This window comes from Uranotaenia lowii, chromosome 2, assembly GCF_029784155.1.
Source record: "Uranotaenia lowii strain MFRU-FL chromosome 2, ASM2978415v1, whole genome shotgun sequence".
Taxonomy (NCBI): domain Eukaryota; kingdom Metazoa; phylum Arthropoda; class Insecta; order Diptera; family Culicidae; genus Uranotaenia; species Uranotaenia lowii.
In genome coordinates, this window is record NC_073692.1 from 282,137,618 (window position 1) to 282,159,324 (window position 21,707).

Below are 21,707 nucleotides of genomic sequence, written 5' to 3' on the forward strand. Positions count from 1 at the left end.
TCATTCAAAACCAACCCCTTTTCATTCAAAAAGTTTGTCCTCATTTACTGTACCAATGATAAACAACTCAGAAATGATGAACTCAACCTTAGCGTGTAATTGGTTGGCTTGCGAGAGAAACGTCAAATCGTAGCTTTTTTTGGGGTCATCATTAAACCATAATAAAACTATGAATTGAATCACGCCATGTTGGTTGCAAAATCGAAGGGCACAAAATGAAGCCATGTTGATGGATTCACAATGTAAGCATTGGAAAATATTTTTTCAGGCCTTTTTCCATCAATTCCACCATGATTGACCATCAGATTTGACGAGGCGCATTTATTTTAAGATACTTTTTCATATACATTTTACCTAAAATCTTGACTGGCAGTAGAAAAGACGCTCAATATATGGTTAAAACATTGGTTTTTTTAGCTATTAATTTTACCAGATCATATCTGAATAATGCAATCATCATTATCAAACCATTATGGTTGCTGGAAAAAATAAAAAAAAAAACTCCGAGAACTGACAGAACCGAAAAACACAAAAATTTCTAACATGTTTAATAATAGCTTTTTAAAAGCTTTGGTGATTAACATTGATGACCACCAATTATATGTCTTGATGACGTTTCTAGGGTAGGGCCAAATAGCCTGATTTTGGCTTTATTAAAGTCCAGGTGATGTTATAGAACGCGCTTTAGCTTTTTATGAAGATTAATGCGATAGTCCAAACGATATTTTGCTGACCATAATAAAGCTAAAATTGTTACTTGGGTAGGCAACCAGCAGTGATGCCAATTAAATTGATCGTTTATCCATGCGAAAAGACATACCCCTGTTTAACAGCTAAAAACTTTTTTGCCTAATAAAATATTAAGCTATGATCTTCGAAAAAGTTGTTCAGCGGAAAATTTCCTTTAAGACATTTATAATATACAATATATTCAATTTTCCTATACAAACGTAAAAGTTCAAATTTACTCATGTAAACGAAACTTAAAAATTCTGCAAAAAATCATGGATGAGTTTTGGACCAAAACGAAGCTTTTTAGACCCCAGGGTTTGAGAAATTCAAAAATGACCGGTGCAAATTTCGAACTTTTTTCTTCTTATTTCATTGATTGAATTGATATTCTGATAACTGTTCTAATTTTTTTTGTAATATCACGGAAATTTGGAAGAGTGCTTTCTAAAAAGTAAGGACTGTAAAAAATAAGCCAAAAATTTTGTTTGAAACACCTTTCATATCCACTATCAAATATTAAAAAAACTTTGTTTTTCCTTATTTTAAGTGCAGGTTTAAAATTTACGAACAAAGAGAATCCCTTTTTTCTATTGAGAACCACTACCAATAACAAAAAATTAATTAAGAATTTTGATATGTTATTTGAATTGATAAAGAAGACCATATATTCTATTCAGATAAGATTTAAGTTCTAAATTTGATAAAAAGATTTAATTGTGATCCTGGCGATTATTTTTATGTCTTTTTTTATGATTAATTAACAATAAGATTAGTTCCATTCTTTCAATCTCTTTCAGTAACTAAACTAATATGTTTCGTACATATTACGTATATTCCAAAAGTATTGTGGATTTGGAATTTCTGAGGCTATTCACACTAAACCGGCTTCCATTTGATAGGCAAAATATTAAACGGTTCCTTTTTGGCCCAAGAACGAATGTGCAAATTTTGATAACTGTGTTGATTTACAGAACAAGTTTGCAGGAAAGAAGATCGTAAGAGATGATTGCAAAATGATTATGACAAACATAATTTCCTACATAAGGTTTTTTATCCTCATAAAAATTGAAAACCCGAGCAATAGATACTAAAATTTTATAACTTTTAGATGCCGTTGAAAACTTTATTTAGTATGACGAATTGGCAAAGCCGAATTAAGTCATCGGGGGCTCGGGACAATGTTTATCGTAAGTTTCCTACAAATCGGTATGCCATCTGAGAAAATACATAATACTTTAAACTTACAAAGAAACTGGAAGTGAGTTAGGTATACACATAACACACGACGTATTACAGGACACGACACATAACGTTCTTACTTAACGTTAAGTAAAAACGTTATGTGTCGTGTCCTGTAATACGTCGTGTGTTATGTGTATAGTTAAAGTTCTTACGTAAGCACAAATCATATAAAAATGAGTGAGTTAGGTATATTACCTTCAAATACACATTATGTCAGCGTTGAAGGCAGTTCCTGGTATCTTCAAATAAAAACTGTTGATATATCACGTTTAAAAATTGCGGAAGAGGTAATCAACTAACCGAAAATGCGATAAGAGCTGTTAAATGCAAAATTCAATATGCAATTTATTCAATAACTCCAAAACTCAAATTAAATTTTCTGATTTGGAATAATTGAAGAAAGATAAGAAAATGTTTTTTTTTTATTTCAACGTTGATGGTTTCATAGAAAGTAGAATAAATATTCCCTTAATGACAATGGGTAAGTAACATTATGATTTCAAACTTTAAAAATAAAACTTTGAAAAATAAAACAGAAAATTTAATTCAAATCACTTGTAGATACGGTTATGAGAAATCTAAAGTAAAATTCAAAACCATAAGTTAGATTTGATGGAAACCACAATCACGAATTAAAAATATAATTTAAAATGAAGATTTTGAACTAAAATTACAAATAAAATTCTCATACAATATTGAGAATCATTGTTGCAATCAAAGCCAAAGCAGGAATTGCAAATTAAATAATTCATAATTCAAATGTAAAAATTTCAAATTAAAAATACTAACACAGATTACAATTTGGCTCCAGTAAATTCAATTTTTGTTGCATGGAAAATATAAAGACAGCAAAATGTACGAATTTTAATAGATTTTGTAGTCATATTTTTTCAAAAACTCTACCATCGCTAAAACAATATTTACAAGCAATCGAATGAAAAGTAGGTTTTTCAGACCACTTTTTTTTAACTTTTTGCGACCATTTCATTAAAAAAAATTTTAAAAATATTTCTTGGCTTCATGATGTAGACATTAACTTCAGCTTTCATTTACATAAGACAAATATTTTTTTTAAACGTGTAATATATGAACTACGGCAGTTTTCCTGAGGCATGTTTTTCGGATTTTTTTTTTCTTTAATGCTGAGTAACGAGAAAACTAGTAGCTTAACCTATATATAATGCTCTGAACATATTTTACTGACATTACATGGTTTCTTTCGATATAAGTTTTATTTAGATCGGTTTAACACGCCAAAAGTTATAACGATTTGAGCTTGTAGTGTCAAATTGACACTCCTAGTGCTGAATAGGGAAATGAAATCTGATGCGGATGAGGGTTAAATTGTATCCTAGGCTTCCAAAAAACCTTCCATAAGATAAAAATGAGTAAATAAACAATTTTTGCAAAAGTCAAGAAGTTTAAAGCCTTGTCAAAAAATCCCCGCATACTCTTTTAACTTTCAAGATCTAGTTTTAGGCCCTTGAAATACAATGAAAGAGTTTCCAGGCACCTTGAAGCACCGTTTTTAGAGTTTTAGTCAAATAAAGCTAAAAATGTCATGCAAATAAGTAATTTTCAGTCATAATTGAGTATAAACTCATTAGAGTTGTTGTTGATTTTTCAAAATAATCTATTCTCACGACTGATCTATCGTTTCACACATTTTTATTTTGAGTTTCATGAATTGTTTTGAAAATATTTATTAATTAGTTCAATTAGTAGTTTCATACAGTCATTTTGAATGATATATTTTAAGCTGGTTCATAAAATTTCTGAAATATGAAAATTATTCTCTAAATGTGATATGATAGAGGCCTACGTATTGTCTTACAATATTGTAGAACATAAAAATTCATGAAACTTTGTCCGAGGCATCAAGCATCGATCTCAATAAATGTTTTATGGCAATTTGTTCTCATAAATTTAGGGTGGTACTGCAAAAAAAACAGTTTTTTCGTTATATCTTCTCAGAGTGATATTTTATAAAGAATTTTTATTTGGCAAGATTTTAGATAATCATCATGCGCATCTTTTGTGGAACACGGAGAATTTCATGAATTATTATGATCTAGATAAACTAAATACGAGTCTAATTAACGCCTTGCAAAAATCGTTTCCACACGCTGGAGTATGTTTATTTAACATCACACGTTTGTTGATATTGAATTTTCATTTTTGTAAATATTTTTACCCCTAAATGTATGCAATGTATGTATTTTTTTATATCTGCTCAAGTGACAGAAAATATATACAATTTAGTTCAAACAAAACCATAAATGCAGTTGGTGGCTGCCTTTAAGGCGCCACAAATTTGTCAAAAACTTTAAACTCTCGTTGGGTTTCACTAAACGAACTTTGTTGCAAGTAACCCCTTTCTCTGGGTAAGATAAAAAAACGCATGACCCTCCAATAAATCTTAAAACTTTTGAAGGAAAGGCGTTTTGATTATCGGGGTTCATAAATTTTTTTGAAGCCATTAAAGTTAAAAGTTTTGCATAGTGCCCCAGTTGGCGGATTATACTTTGAATACCAATATCTGAGCTCTAATTCAGATGACCTTGTGGGGTTATATAAATTTTTTTTCGGATGTTACTAATGCGTGAAATCATGAAAACAAACAATTTCATAAAACGAGTGTAAATTAACGATTCGAACTACAATAGATATTTTATTTTATCATTGTTCGATTTTTCATTGCTCGCCAAATTCACGTTCGTTTTATCTGTTTATTTTTCATTTTTTGGATATTGCTTCTTAGTGTCAGCTCTAAAATAGTAAACCTGAATTATGTAATGTAACTTTTGATTAACAGAAAAAAACTAAAGTCTCTCCAATCAAATAAAAAAAAGTATTGGTTAAGCGAACCAAAGAAAGATATGACTGATTTTAATTGTTCTTGAAATGCAATTGGTGTTATCTGAATTGATTTTATTAAAAATAAAGATGAGATTATGATTGCTTTGGCTTTTCCTTGCTCATAAAAAAATGTACATGCGAAAGTACTTACTTAAAGTACGTTTTCAAAAAGGTGAACTTTTTTTTGTTGCTTCAAGGGAAAAATTCTGAAACCCACTGATGATAAATCATTCGAGTCAACGAACATATAGGTACTTTTTGCATATTTTTTTCAGTTTTCCCATTAAAAAAAGCACTATACATGAAATTATTGAAAAAAATTAACTTTTTATACCGAAAACCTTGTTTCGGGTGTTATTTCCAGAAAAAAATATACCTTGTAAAAAATCGACATTTTATGCCGATTGAGGCTAGAACAAATATAAATTTCATCTAATGTCAACCGCCACCCCCCCCCCCCCCCCCCCCCCTCACTCGAAATTTCTAAACAACCCGTAGGGGGAAATAAATAAAGTTTTGAAGTATTTCATATAAATTCTGAAAAAAAATTAAATTTTGGAAAGATTACAAGTCCGAAAAACAAATTTTGGAAGATAGGATTTATTTCACCTTTTGTATTCTTGATTTTATTGAATGTTTCGATGAAAAAATACTTAATTTGAAGGTTTTGTGCAATGACATAGTTTGCAATTTGGTTGCATACAAGATTTCGTCCAATGTATACAAATTTATTTGTTATTCGCCTTATTTTTATTATAAAATAACACATAAATAACACATAAAATATTCGAATGAATTTGAAAAAAGTTAAAGTAAATTTATGCATGAAAAATCAAAAACAAGCATTAAAAGTGTTCAAAAGGACCGTCTACATCACCAAATTTTCGGCAAAATATCAATTTGTAGTTCATTTCATATAACAACTTTCATAGCAACTTTCACCAAAATGTGCTATCAACTCCTTTAAAAATCATGAAAGAAATTATGACAATAAATTTACACATTTGCATTGAAAATTGAAAAATTTCTTTATATTCTTTGAAAAGTATTTTTACTCCGACGCTGTTAGAAGCACGCGTTACCTGTAAATTATGTGAGTGCAGTTATTCAAGATTTCTTAGATTCCAATGCAAAATTATTATGAATTTGAAAACGATTTAAAAAAATCAAAATGAACTTAAATTTGTGTTTAATCCTCAGATACAATTTGAACACTGCTGCTGTGATTCAATAAAACATTAATTTCAAGTAATTTCCTTTCTTTTTTCTCTTGTATGTTTTGGAATAACTCCTAGATTTTTTTGCAGATTTGACATGCTTTAACAAATTTTTCATTAATTGTCCTGAATGGCTCAGTCATGTGGATACGTATGATAGAAAGTATGGTAAGCTATAGATTATCTATGTAAAGACTCTTTGGTGATAAACGCTAGAAGCGAAAAGTCATCTGATATCTTTTCAGTTAGGCTGGAACAAATATTTATTTCTTCGTTTGTCATCTTCCAAATTTCCAAAAAACCAGAAGGAGGGGGGATAAAAAAAATTTTGAAGTAGTTTATGTAATTTTCGAATAACAAATTCTAATATTCGAAAGATAACAAAACCAAAAAAAAATTGTGGAAGATGGGAGTTATTTCACCTTTTGTATTCTTGACTTAATTGAATTTTTTGAAAAAAATATTACTTGATTTATAAGTGATGTGCAATGATATTGTATGCAATATTGTTGCATACGAGCTTTCGTGCAATTATTCCAAATATTTTTTTTTGCATCATTTTTATCATCATTCGACCGAATATTCGGCCAAACATTCGTTCGTCCGAATAGCTGAAAAGGTCAATATTCGGTATTCAGCCGTTCGCCGAATACCATTATTCGATACATCTCTAAAGTGAATAAATAGATAACGATGAAAGTTACAAAAATGCGCAAAGATTTGTGGTATTCTATGACGCGAATTGATCCTATATAATCCAATTTACATACTATCAAAAGTATTCTCCACATACAAGAATAAGCAATTTTTCTGCTCGGAATATTCTCCGAAGAAATATTCACCAACAACGGCTTTCGATTGAATTTATTTTTGATTGACTAAGCCGGTAGTAAGAGAAAAAAACCATGTCATTATTCAGCATTCATAGCCGTTCCCAACAAACGCAGACCATCGTTCGAATGTCTATTTTTTTTGTACATCCATTCAGAGCCATATTTTGATTATTCATCTTATCTATCTGCATTTTCTCTCTGTCTTCTCTCTATCTCACTCTTTGGTCCAATCGCCCCAAATCCCCGTAGGAGTTCAAATTATCCAAGGCCGGATTTACCATCGACTGGGCCGGCCAGGAACGTCCGATGGATGAACCTTCCTGCGGTTTTATGAACGAGCACTGCACAAAAGACGAATCGCACATCACCTCGATGGTGATTGCGGGCATCCTGGCGTTGATCCTGTTCTGTGCCGGCGTCATCACCATGAGCATCTACCGCAAGTGGAAAATCGAGCTGGAAATCGAAGGTCTATTGTGGAAGATTGATCCCGGCGAAATCAAGGGTTACTTCAACGCAGAAATCGTATCCTCACCGAGCAAGGTAAGAAGGAAGCGAAAGCGAGCGAACGTTTTGTCTGTTCTGAGTGTAGGGAAAAATCTATTAGGAGTGACCTTTGAGCTGGAAAGCACTTTTTTCGGCTTTTATTGGGATGATGTTTTTTATGTTCATCCGGTTTAAAGCAAGGTGGAACAGAAACTATGAAATATTCACATCCGATCCATGAGAGTTGTGGGAGTATCTGCCAATATCTTAGATTGAGAAAAATTGTCAGCGAAAAAATGCACCACCTACGTGAACAGGGCAAAGATAAAACATCAAGTTTCATTTTCACCGACGCATATGAAAGTTAAGAGAGCAAGAAGTCACAAAAAGCTCATGTGAAGTTTTTACCTTCTTTTTCTGAAGCGGTAGCATTCCACGAAAAGAAAATTGTTCGACGACAGCAAATCATGCACGTTCTCATAAAAATGGGTTTGAAAATTCAATAAAATATCGAGGAGGGGGTGGAAAGATGATATTTATTGGAATTCATCTTAATTCTCGCTGATTTACTTGGCCTTGCTCGAGTACTCAAAATAGTTTTAATCCATATCCAAAGTCCAAAGACTTTCATTTTTAGGGATTTATTACATACTGTTCTCAAAAAATATATATTTTGTAAATATTTTATCCCCATAAAGATTTAAACAAAAATGAAAAATTAAAGATTTTAGTTGTTCTTATTTGAAAATCCATACCTTGGCTATCTCATGTGATTTTTTATGTACCTATGCTTCAGCTATTAAATTTATACAAAAATTGTCCCAGATGCATGCTTCGTTTTTTTTTCAGAACAATTTTTGTGGACAACATCATGCTCTCACGAAAAGAAGGAATGCGATTTTGCTTAAATAAATTAAAGAGTGTGAAAAGAAAATAAAACGTCCCTAGGTGAAAATTCTGTCATACTAAGGAAAACTACAATGATCAAAGAGGCGGCTTCGGAATATATGATCGATTGGTGTAGAACGTTATGAACCACCACTTACCTTTTCATAAAAATCTAATGAAACCAAGCTATACAACTTCAGCAAAATATAAGTAGTACAACTAAGCTATCCATGTCGGAAAGGAGGTAGGGATAGAAGGAGAGCTTAGAGATTTGTATGAGTGTATAATTTCATTTGTTTTTTAACTTTTAAAAAAAAGTTGCCAAAATTATTTTTTGCCCCTAAATCTATGCAGCATTATTGTCCATCTTCCGATTATATATGTTTCGTAGAAAAAGAAGAAAAAGATTTAGCTACGAAAAGCGTTTTCTCAACGATATTTTCCAAAAAAATTTTTTTTTTCAAAACTAAATATGCATTTTTTACGCGAAAAGCACTTAACAAGTGGAAGAACATACAGGCTATCGCATAAACTGGAATTTTTATCAAAAAAAGTAGTTAAAATAGTGCAATTTTGTGAAAAATCTGTGTCAGTTGCAGACTAAGTCGGTCGCCGACTTTTATTTTTGGTGCATAGCTTTGGACGGATGCCGACGACTACGAGAAACATGATGTAAAAGACAATCCCAGTGGAGGCCTCAAAAAGAGGTGTGGAGATGTGTGGAAGGATTGTCGCAAGAGGCAGGTCAATTTACCCAAGCAGCCAAAAGTCTTGTAACACTAGAAGGACCGGCAATTTGCATATACCTATTTGGACCGTGACCGGTCAAAATGACTGGTATAGGGGAAATTTTTTAATACACATTTTTTGAACTTTTTTGTTTTGATATTATTTAATTATTTATTCCATAATATTTTTGTTATAAAATGGAAATATTTTTCACCATGGGTGAACGGAACCACCTCATTTTGGTATAGTTTTAACCAATGCTACTACCGTTGATGACGCTGTCTTCGCATTCACTGATATTGTGAATGACCTAATTCATCGAACTACTCCACCTCTCCGCGCCCGACCCAAACCACCCTGGTCTGATCATCTGCTCAAAACCCTCAAGCGTAAGAGAGCACGCGCCCTTACACTAGAGTGCCCCAAATGACCCGACTTTTGAAAAAGTTATGCGCTGCAGGCTAAAATTAATCCTAGGCCTAGTACAAGATCTCATGCCAAATTTGGGCCAGATCGGATCACGGGAAGGGGTCGCTCAACGAGCCTGAAGTTTGTATGGGATTTTGAGACATTTTGTTCGGGAGAAACATGAACAACCAGTTTTTCATCAATAACTTTGGTTTCCGTCGGCCGACTTCTTTCAAAAATGGCTTTTCTTAAAGCCTAAATCATGAAAAATATTTCATCCGAAGACTGCATTACGATAAGAGTTAAGATAAAAAAGTTATCAGGCTTCAAAAATGGGCTAACTTTTTTTACGGTGGTATTCATCACTGTTAATGAGGCGTTAATATGTTCGACCGCCCCGACTCATTTACAGTGATGAATACCATCCTTAAAAAAGTTAGCTCATTTTTAATCGACGGGAACCAAAGTTATTGATGAAAAACTGGTTGTTCATGTTTCTCCCGAACAAAATGTCTCAAAATCCCATACAAACTTCAGGCTCGTTGAGCGACCCCTTCCCGTGATCCGATCTGGCCCAAATTTGGCATGAGATCTTGTACTAGGCCTAGGATCAATTTTAGCCTGCAGCGCATAACATTTTACAGGTTTTGAATTTCCCATACAAATTTGAGGCAGTCTACCTTACACAGTACAGTAAAAACAAGAATGTGTATTCAAAATCAGCCTTCATGTATGCAAATAACGAATATCGAAAGTACAACCGTCTAATATTTTCGAGATATTCGATGCGTATGCAAACCAACCTTAAGCAAAATTCTCAAAAGTTTTGGAAATTTGTCAACGAGAAGAAAAAAGAAAACGGTCTTCCTGCCAAGATGTTTTTGGTAGACGAAAGTTGTGACTCTCCTGCCGTTCAGTGCGAACTATTTGAAAAACATTTCTCGAGTGTTTTTTCCACTGAAAATGTGAATGAAGCAAACATTAAGCAAGCATTATCATTCGAACCTGCTAACGCCTTAAATTTATCGGTAAATCAATGTTCCTTGAAGGAGATAAATATTGCTATTGAAAAATTAAAACTGCCATACTCAACGGAACCCGATGGAATACCATCGATCATAATAAAACGTTGTGCCGAACAACTTAGTGCACCTTCTGAGCTTCTATTTAATCGTTCACTGTCTTCATCTACGTTTCCACGATTGTGGAAAAAATCCACAATAATTCCAGTATTTAAAAAAGGAAACAAACAGGATATGCAGAATTACCGAGGGATAACATCTTTGTGCGCCGGTTCAAAGTTATTTGAGATACTTATTACTCAAACCATAATGAGTCAAATGAAAACGTACATTTCTTTTGATCAGCATGGCTTCTTTCCTGGGCGGTCAACTTGTACTAACCTAACCCAATTTACATCATACTGCCTGAAAAACACCGAAAAAGGATTTCAAATCGACACAATCTACACAGATTTGAAGGCTGCTTTTGATCGGGTAAACCACCAGCTGCTGTTGGCAAAGCTTGAAAAATTAGGTGTTTCAAAAGCTTTCATTAATTGACTAGCTTCTTATCTCCAGAACAGACAAGTTTCGGTCAAATTAGGAACTTATGAGTCAACTGAATTCTGCAATCCATCTGGCGTGCCCCAAGGTAGCAATCTGGGCCCGATACTTTTCTCGCTCTTTTTCAATGATATACTGTTTAACATGCCGAACGAATGTCGTCTTTGCTATGCAGATGACCTGAAAATTTACCACAAAATCAAATCCGAAAGCGACTGTACTACATTACAGACCATCATTGACATATTCGAGCGGTGGTGCACAGTCAATAAAATGACAATAAGAGTTCCTAAATGTGCCGTAATTTCATTTGCACGAAAAACCAACGTTATTCACTGGAGATACAGAATCTTGAACTCGGACCTAGAAAGGGTATCCTCGTTCAAAAATCTTGGAATTACCCTCGACGAAAAACTTACTTTTCGTGAGCATCTAAACTGCCTTATATCGAAAGCCAACAGAAACCTGGGATTCTTAATGAGACTATCGAAGGAGTTTAAGGATCCCTACTGCCTCCGTTCGCTGTATTATTCACTTGTAAGATCTCACCTTGAAACAGCTTCAATAGTATGGTGCCCATATACGACATACTGGTTTCAAAGAATCGAAGCAGTGCAATCAAGGTTTTTGAAGTATGCCCTCCGATTCCTTCCATGGAACAACCCAGACGAACTTCCGGACTACAAGCAACGTTGTCTCCTGCTGGATATGGAAACATTCTACGAAAGGCGTGTGATGGATGTTACGCGTTATTTTTGTTAAGAAGCTGATCGATGGTGAAATCGACTGTCCAGGTTTACTCAGACAGATCGAAATCAATGTACGTTCTCGAAACTTCAGGAGTTCCGAATTTCTTCGGATTAATTTCCAACGGACCAAATACGGGCAAAAAGAACCATTGCGCGCCATGTGTAATGTCTTCAACTGGTTCTACGAGTTATACGATTTTCGAATATCCACGGAGCTTTTCAAATCACAAATTCAAAAATCTTATCTGTTACGAAGCTTTTCACATTCAAATTGTTGATTTTAACTTGTGATTGTATACCTTAGATTATTTTAGTTAATTAATAATTCATGTAGACTTGGAACGTCAGATGAAATAAACAAATAAATGTAAATGTAATAGATGACGAATGCGTGCATGTCATAAAATGATTATTTCAAATAATTTTCAAAAAATTAAAACACTGTATAAATCTTTTTAGAAAATAATGTTGAATAGTTATGGGTATTGAATATGGGTGCACGGTTTCACTTCAATTTTCAATTTCTAGCACCCATCCCTTTAAAGTTTTTCAACATGTTGCTTATGAATTATACGTGATATTGTAAGTTTTAAAGTAAAGTTTTTCTATAAATAGAGCAATTTACCATGTGTGCACGAATTCACAGCCATTCATCCAAAATAATCTTTTTTGCATGCTAAAGGTAAAAAATGAAGGCTTTTACAGATTCAAAAGAAAATTTGGGTTATGTATATGGTTTTCCATAATGGGTGCACGGATTCACCGCGTTTTAATCCAATATTTGATTATACTTGGATTGGAAGTATTTTGACAAATCTTAACTAAACCAAAGTCGAAACCATGTGTTCAGGATCGCCCCTGATGGCTTGAATCGATAGTATCAGATTTTTCTTTGTAGAATCAAAAATTCTAACTCATTCAAACAAACATTACAAACTTTTAGTGGACTGTATAACGATTTAAACAATGACTTATTCCGACACAAACTTGACCTTTCTGGACTTCTGACTCTGGCGATTCCGGTCTCTGACTATGGCCGCTCGGGCCTCCGTAAATGATGCCGTGATCCGTCTTCGTTGGTGGTTGGTTGGAAAAAGAGATCGAGCCTTGGGGTGATTTTGGCTGGACCCTTCGGAAAACCCTCTTCGTTGCCGAGGAAAAGCCGATGATTTTGGCGCGCATCACAGCCGTTAATGCGCGCAGCATTGCCATGTTGCTACTGGGTCATTTTCTTCGTTAGGGTGGTTCAGGGTGACCCGTTCGTTCCAGAACACCATTTCTTTCATGTTGAGACATAACGATTTAAATAACGATTTTTATTTCTAGCTACGTTATACCTGGTAATATTAAATTTATTTATTTATTCACAGAGTAAAAAGACGATAGTTGTTCCAACCATTTCAGCTTTTTATACCAATAATCGAAATGCAGTTGATTTTTTCGCATTCAACTACTTATATAATAGATTCAACTACAAACTTCTAATTGAACTTACGCAATCAACTATCAATATAATGCATTCAACTGTATGATTTTTTTCATGCATTCAACTATAAATACAATAGATTCAACTACAAACTGCTGATTGACCTTATGCAATCAACTATGAATATAATAGATTCAATTGTAATGGTATAATTGATTCAATTGTAATGGTATAATTGATTCAACTGTAGATATGATAGAATCAACTACAATTGTATGATTGATTTTAGGCATTCAACTATAAATATAATAGATTCAACTGTAGTGGTAAAATTGATTAAACTGTAAATATGATAGATGCAACTGTAGTGATATAATTGATTTAATTGTCAATATGATAGATTCAACTACAATTGTATCTTTGATTTTAGGCATTCAACTATAAATATAATAGATTCATGTAGTGTATAGTGGTATAGCTGATTCAACTGTAAATATGATAAATGCAACTGTAGTGGTATAATTGATTCAATTGTAAATATGATAGATTCAACTACAAATGTATAATTGATTCTAGGAATTGAACCGTAAATATAGTAAATGAAACTATATTGTTATGATAGATTGTGTGTTACTTGAATACTATAGTATTCTTTTAATCAAAAATCGTTATGTTTGATTGAATTGGCGCCATTGTTATTTTTTTTTATCGAAGTGTCACCTATACATATACACAATTTTTCTTGCCGTCATTTTCGCTCTTGCCGTCGTCGCGTCGTGTGTCCACGTTTTTTTGTACGAGGTTAAAATCAAACCGTGCAATAATTACGGTGATAATTGTGACCGGCTCGAACCCGGGGCCAAGAACAGTGAACGCTACATAAGAATCGACAATCAGGGTCGATATGATATCACCCAAAATATGGAACATTTGCGAAAAGTGATCAAAACCTTCGGAGGAGGAACGGGTTTTGCTGCTGCTCGGTTTCAAAGCTAAGAAACTCAATTCTACCTGTGGAAACCACTCCATGAGTGGGTGAATCGCGGTAGGACGAATGATAGAAAGCGCTGTAAAATTCAACTCACCCCGTTAACCAAACAGTGGCCCCTAAAAAATTACCGAAAACTGCTGACGAAAGCGAACAATAAAATGCTTAATTGTATCCGGCTGGTAAGTTTAATAATGCTATTATTTCAATTAATTTTAAAACCCATATATTTCTTTAAGATCTTTAATCTATTTGATCATGGGAACCAAAATGTTATAAATAAGTGTTACTTGTAACTATCAATGAACAAAAAATCATTCTGGCTGCTTTCAGATCCGGGTCCGGTCCAGCCACCATATGACACGTCATCGTCTGACTTCCAAATTCAACAATCAACGAATACTGTTAGCGGTTGCGGATTATTGCTCGTTCCATCAGTTAGCACTACCACTGGAACGTCCAGCTGCAATCTGTTGAAGCCGATTGTCATTTCGAAGTTCGATTTGATTCAGGATGTGGTAAAAGCTTTGCTCCAAAAACGTTCCGAGCTTGATTCGTTGCATGAATTAAGAATGAAAATGCGGACAAGTTTGTTATATTAGCCATAAAGCATAGCATTGAGTCACTAAAACAGTTTTTGATGGTGCATAAAAGCGGAAAAAGTTTAAACAGGTACTGCTTAATAACGTTTATTTTTATTTATAATAATTAGAGGCTTAAGTTTGTTTAGACATAAAAATGGAAAAATAAGTTTAAAAATATATAATGTTCATATTCTTTTGCTCGCTTTCATTTCGAAACCTAGAATAAAGGTTCTGAGTCATCTGAAATAATTAAAACCTCCGAAAATACCTTTTTCCTAATTGTATATATGAATTAAATCAAATGAAATTAACTTTTTATTCTATAATAAACTATAATTGAAACAACTATAAATATAATTGAATCGACTGTTTTTGTATAGTTGAATTAACTATATATATATAATAGAATCAATCATACTATTATAGTTGAAACTATCATATTTATGGTTGAATGAAGAAATTCAATCATACATATGTAGTTGAATCTATGATATTTATAGTTGAGTGCACAAAATCAATTATATCAATAAAGTTGAATCTATTATATGTATTTTTGAACACAAAAAAAACAAACCGATAGTCTATTGTATATATAGTTGAATGTTTGATATTTATAGTTAGCCGAGAATCAATCAGAAATATGAATAAATGTAAGTGAATTATTGTTAAAAATACTATACTTTTTTCTCCGTGTTATTAAAAACAGGTTTTTGCAATCGTATATTTATCTGATATGATGGTAATTGAATTAACATCCAAGAAATTGAAACACGGTTACCATGGACCGAGTGAATTTTAGGAATTATGTGCATCAAGTTATGTCGTGCGACGGAAAACAGTGAAATAATAAATGAATCGCCATTATTAAATTTTTCGTAGATTTGTTTTTCCTAAATATTTTTTTCAATTGGCCAATATTGCATTTCAAATACCTATCATATCTGACTCAAACATATTTTGTTTTCCTAAGCAAGTTGAAAACTATTTCACTCTATATAATTTACAACGGCGAATATGCAACTATTCCGTGCACCCATGTTGAAATATATTAGCGCCGATGTGGGCTAGCAGATAAGCTGGCGCAAGTCTGGTCTTAATATGCTAGGCGTACTGGGTTCGATTCCCGGACTCGACAAGAAAACTTTTAGGTTCGAACCCCAAAAGTTGCTGAGAAGTAAGATGTGTTTTCTCTTATAACTGACTATATAATAAGATACGGGTGCCGAAATACCTGTTAGTAAACTTGCATTAGAAATTTGCCGAATCTAACAATCTAAGAATGCATGTGAACACATACTTAGGCAGAAACTGTGGTGATTCCGTACACCCATGGTGGATAATCAACATATAAAAATGTTCCGTGCACTGTTGAAATATCAATTAAATTATTCAGTTTTATAGCGTACGTCCTAAAATTTGAATAAATGAGTACACAATTCATAATCAATAAATTCAATTGACACCACTGATTGTGCCCCGCGATGTATTGCATGAAAAATGGTCATGCAATACCTCGCTAGGCACTCAGCAGTGATGTCAATTGAATTAATCGTTTATCAATACCAAAAGACATACACTTGTTAAACAGCTAATAACTTTTTTGTCTGAAAAGATACAAAGTTTCCTTTGAAGATTCTATAAATTGGCACAAAAACCATTAGCAGGCTCGGTTCCACAGATGAAACAAAAATGATGTTGATTTTTCAGTACAAAATATTCAATATTCCCATACAGACATAAAAGTTCAAATTTACTCATGTAAACGTTACTTAAAAATTCTGCAAAAAATCATGGATGAGTTTTGGACCAAAACGAAGCTTTTAAGACCCCAGAGTTTGAGAAATTCAAAAATGACCCCAAATCGACTCAGTCTACTGTACACGCGCGTGGAATGTGTTTAAATGAGCCAGAATTTATTCGGCAAATAAATTCTACGCCTTAAAGCTTCCTCCTTAGAATATCTCATTTTTCTTCGTCGATTACAAGTTTATGTAACAATTCTTGATTTTCGGCAAATCCAACACAAGTGTTTACCTTAACTCATCAAACATATTAGGACTAAAGATTTTGTAAAAGATACTTCGTTCACATTTTCCTAATTGAGAATGTAACATTGTAGTAACATTAGGCAAGAATGAGGATACTTCGTCCTTTTTTCTTATTTTCATCATATCTTTTTGGAAAAAAATTGCAGATCGCTGTCTTTTGTATTTTCTGTCAGCGTTTAATTTCAAGTTCATATGCTGTAAAAATAAGATCCATACATGAACCAGAAGATGGACTAGAAGCATTTCTGTGGGACAAAAAAATTGTGATATTTTGAATTTTATAGAAGACTTGGTCTTGAAGTTCCGTAATCTTTTTTGACCATATTAACTTAACCGTAAGAGAAATTGAAAGAAAAAATTAATCGTTGAAAAGGTCGATCTACTACCAGTTTTTTTTAATCAAATTTAATAGTTTCTTTTGTCGTACTTTTCACTATTAATAAGTAAATCTAGCATAATATTTGTTTAGTTAATCATATTAAAAAAAGAAATGGATCTCTTTAAAGGAATTTTTCTTCCATTGAGATCCTTATCGTGATCTTGTTTGATTATAGCATACAGTTCCTCACACTAAATAAATCACACTAAGTTACATTTTGTATGACTTTCATGCAAAGTGCTATAATAATTTAAAAAAATAAATTTTTTGAAGAAATAAAGTTTGTTATTTTGTTGTATTTGACAAATTTTTCAAAATATATGATCTTAAGCCTAGTCCACACTAGGCAACATGATCTGCGATTTTTGTTATAAGACGAACTTTGTTGTCTGTTGTTGTTGTTGGAAACCTGAGACGGTCTCAGTGTCTCCCGAAGAAAATGGGAGACGCTGAGACCGTCTCGAGGCGAACCGTCTCCTAGTGTGGACTAGGCTTTAGACATTCCAGTTTCAAGATATAAATAGCAAAGGCATCAAGTATCCCTAGGGATCAAGAATCCTCATTTTCCCCTACTTATGAGTGAGTGTAAAATATTTTTTCTTTCAAAACTTATATTTTTAAGTAATACCATTATGAATACACTGAACCTATGGCTAAAACTTTAAATCATAATTTGCAACAACAATCTGACAATCTAAAACCAAACAATTTGAATTTTTTACGTTTTATTTTAACGTTTTGATCAGGTTTTGGGATAGAATACTCTCGCCGCCCGCGTGCGGTGGGTAGCTTCTCCTAAATGTTTAGCCAGCCTGTTTTGCTTGGAATAGGACATTCCACGTTTCAAGAATTTGACAAATTATTGCAATTTTCTTGTATTTCTTGTAAAAAAGTTCATAAATGAAGGAGTTAAATAATCCATTTTCCATTATTTCTACCATGAATTCAGCTTAATTTGATCGATTGATTGCATTATTTTTGAGGTTATTCGATATCATATGTATTTTGAGATTTAAGTGGAAACCTATGATTGAATGTGTAAAAAAACTGTTTGACTTTGAGTTAAAGTCGAATCAAAATAGTTTTTTCATTTTTTTTCTAAATCTCCATTATTCTATATTAATTCCTACTAGGGCAGCGGTCGGCAATCTTTTGAGTCAGAAGAGCCAAAAATTGCAAATTAAGGAAATTTCCAAGTTTGAAAGAGCCGCATTTCATTTTATCCTTAATACAAATAATGCTGGTCGCTAAAATATATTGCATCCTGATAAGAACTCAGTTTCATTATCCTTTTCACATCGCCACAGATTTTCGTTGTTTTATTGGCAAACGGAAGCGATTTTCTTTCATCTGAATCAGTACATTTTCATAACGAGTAGGGGAAAAGTTCATATAACGCCCCATGTGGCTAATACGCGCCACCCTTGTTTTGATGATTCTGAAACATTTTAAGCCTGCAAAATATTACCAATTTGTTTTAAATGCTGTTATACGCCATGGAAAGTATGAATTTTTCCTTAAAATGCCCCTGAGTCGTGATAATTTCACAATTTAGGTTTTTCTTCATTTCGATCTAAATTCCGAAACACTTTCAATAAGGTGTCACCAAGCAGAGAAAAACGAATAAGACAATATTTCCTGACACATCGATAGAGCAGAATCTAAACTATGATTTTATGCTAAAAAATCATACTGAACTCGCAAAGGTATGCTTTTTATGGGTATGTTCTATCTCGGCCCATGCGCTCGTTATAACGCGCCAATCATAGTAGGCTGAAAATAGCATTAATTTTTTGAAAAGGCCAATTTTCATTGAAAATGAACAAAATGTCTAAAACAATATTTTGAGCGTTAATTCACCCCAAAAAATCCACTTTTCCATTTTTTTTTTTTAAATTTTGATTAGTCTATTTTGGTTTTCTTTTCAGTCAAAGTGTCTGTAAGTATTGGTGTGTTTTCGGTCTTCGGCTGCTTTCGAGTGTGTTCGGCTGCTAGGCGCGTTTTGAATACACAGCGGCGCGTATTTGCAACACAGTTTTGTTCTGTGGATTTGAATATGGTTTTAAAAAATCAAGTTTTTGAAGCAATTATAGCAATTTGAGTAATAAAAAATCATAGGCATTTGTAGAAAACACTTTTCTTCAATGATTACACCCATTTTTAACACAATTTGTACGTGGAATACAAAAACGCCTAATTTTTTTTTTGAACATCCGTTAAAAGTCATAGAGGTTCATTTGTTTGTTAAGCGCATAAAACTATCATTCCAAGTACCGTAAAACGGGGTAACATTGATCACCGGGGTAAATTGGACCAACAAGAAACTATTCCACATTATCATCAATAACTCAGTCTTTAGTTTGAATTCTTGAAAACTGTTTGCTACATTTGAAAGCCTATTAATTGAGTATCAAATAGGCAAAATTTGGTTTGTATTTGAAATTTTTTTCTGTTAGTAAAAAATCTAATTTCAAAATCTTTAAATATCTATTTTTTCAAGGCTCGCAAACAAACAGCTCTCCTGAAGATTCCAAAAAGCTTTTAGAAGCAAACGAGTTGTTTAATGTGAAAGAACAACTTTTTTTCTTTGTATAATAACAGTTATAGTGCTATTTTTAAAGTCATTTCATGATAAATTTTCGATATTTAAAAAATAAGGACAAATGGATAGGAACCCTATCAAATCGTCAACTTTAAAGAAAAAATAAAAATGGAAATAGTGGGAGGGCCTAGGGGAATGTGTGAAGGTATAATTTCATTTGTATTTTGAAGCTCAAACTATTTAGCAATTATAATTATTTTTGCCCCTAAATATAAGCAGCATCATAGTTCTTTTTTCAATAATAAATATTTTGAAAGTAAAATGTTGAAAATCAAGGTTTAATTGATAAACTAGCATTTTTAAATATTATGAAGGTGGTTTTGTATCCTTTATGATCAAGAAAACGTGTTAAAACCGTCAGAATGAAGCCTGATCAATGTCACCCCAAAGCATCAAATTCTGAACAGAGACAAAACCGATTTTTAAATCAAACTTAAAGAGGTCCAATAAATTTCTGAATCCATGTTTTACGTTCATAGGAGTCCAGTACTAGTTTTAAAAATCTAAAACGTGTCACATTTCCCTTGACAGATAAATATTTCCGGGCCTTAGAATAAATAAACCAACACATTTTAATTCATGAATGCTCATTTAACGGATTGAAAAAAAAATAAGTCAAAATTTAACGATCCGTCGCGAGATGTAGTCAGATAATACGGTTATAAAATTTCATTTAATTTTTTTTATTACAAGTATTTGGATTCAGCTTTCTAGTTCTCATTTTGATTTTTTGTGGAAACAAAAAAAAGGTAAATTATATTTTTTGAAAACGAAAGTTTAGTGGTTTAAGTTTAAATTCTCAACTTTGTTCAAAATCGTAAACCCTTTCAAGTTGTTTTTTCTCCATACTGATGAAAACTTAAAAATAATGTCTAAATCTCTGAGGCTCAAATATATCATGTTCTTTGAATACTAATCACAAATTCATATTTTAAATTTGGTCGAAAATGTTAACCGATTATGAAGATATAAGATTCGTTGTATGATAAATTTATTTTAATATTTGAATATTCTGAAAGAAAACAAATTCAAAAATTTTAAACAATCAAACTAATTTTTTTAAATACCTACTTTAAACTCTTGCCAGATTTGCTATTTTTCAGTGTATCTTGGATTTTTTGAATCATCACGAAAAGATTCATCCAATGATGTATAAATATCCAATGAAAGTTTTGATAGCTATCTTTGATCTTCGTGTACAATATTAGATCATACATAATAGTTTTAGTTTTTGACATTTTTGTTCATCACTTAATAGAACAAACCAAAACCAAAATTCTGATAAAGACTCAGAAATCAAAATCAACTTTTAAAACAGTCATGACGTTTTAAAAATAATTTCAGAAACATGATAAAGGAATAAAGTTTAGAATAAAAAAAGGATGTAAAAGTTCTAAGAAGATATTTTAAAGTTTATGGAACAAAATGCTTCTTTACCAAATAAAGTTACTTTTTCAAATAAATACACGAATTATTTTTTAACAAACTTGAAAATTTTGAAAATTTGTGAAATGATTTCATGGATTTGAAAAGGATCATTGAGAGAGGGAATTCAATATTTGTAAAATTTAAAAGACAAATAGTTTTAAGATAGAAATTTTAATGCACATAACAATTATAATCAGTATTCAAAGCATTATTAAAATCATCATCTGATTTTCATATTTGATCAGAACGGTGGTAAAGAAAATTTATTTTCAAAATATTCAATTCAAGAAAAATAAACTCAATTTCATAATCTCAACAGTGAGGACTTTATTTGACGATTAAAAAAATGCTCGTTTTTTATCCGATTAAATCATAACAACAAAGAAAACAAATTCAACGGAAAACTTCCCATACCACCGAAGAAAAATTTCTCCAAGATTCCAAATGTTATATCAGACTTTTATGAAGAACGTGTGATTTCTAAATCTCATCTTGGTTGCAAACTGACAAGATGCTGTTAGTTGATTATAAAGTTGTTTTATTG

At 32.4% G+C, this 21,707-nt stretch overlaps 1 protein-coding gene across 1 annotated transcript in view; it reads left to right on the forward strand.

Moving 5' to 3' along the window:
* LOC129742442 (receptor-type guanylate cyclase Gyc76C-like) overlaps positions 1–21,707 on the forward strand; it is a 297,360-nt gene that overhangs the window by 257,989 nt on the left and 17,664 nt on the right. The window contains exon 10 of the mRNA XM_055734340.1: positions 7,133–7,426. Within this exon, the coding sequence (XP_055590315.1) occupies positions 7,133–7,426 (294 nt within the window). The remainder of the gene's footprint in view (positions 1–7,132; positions 7,427–21,707) is intronic.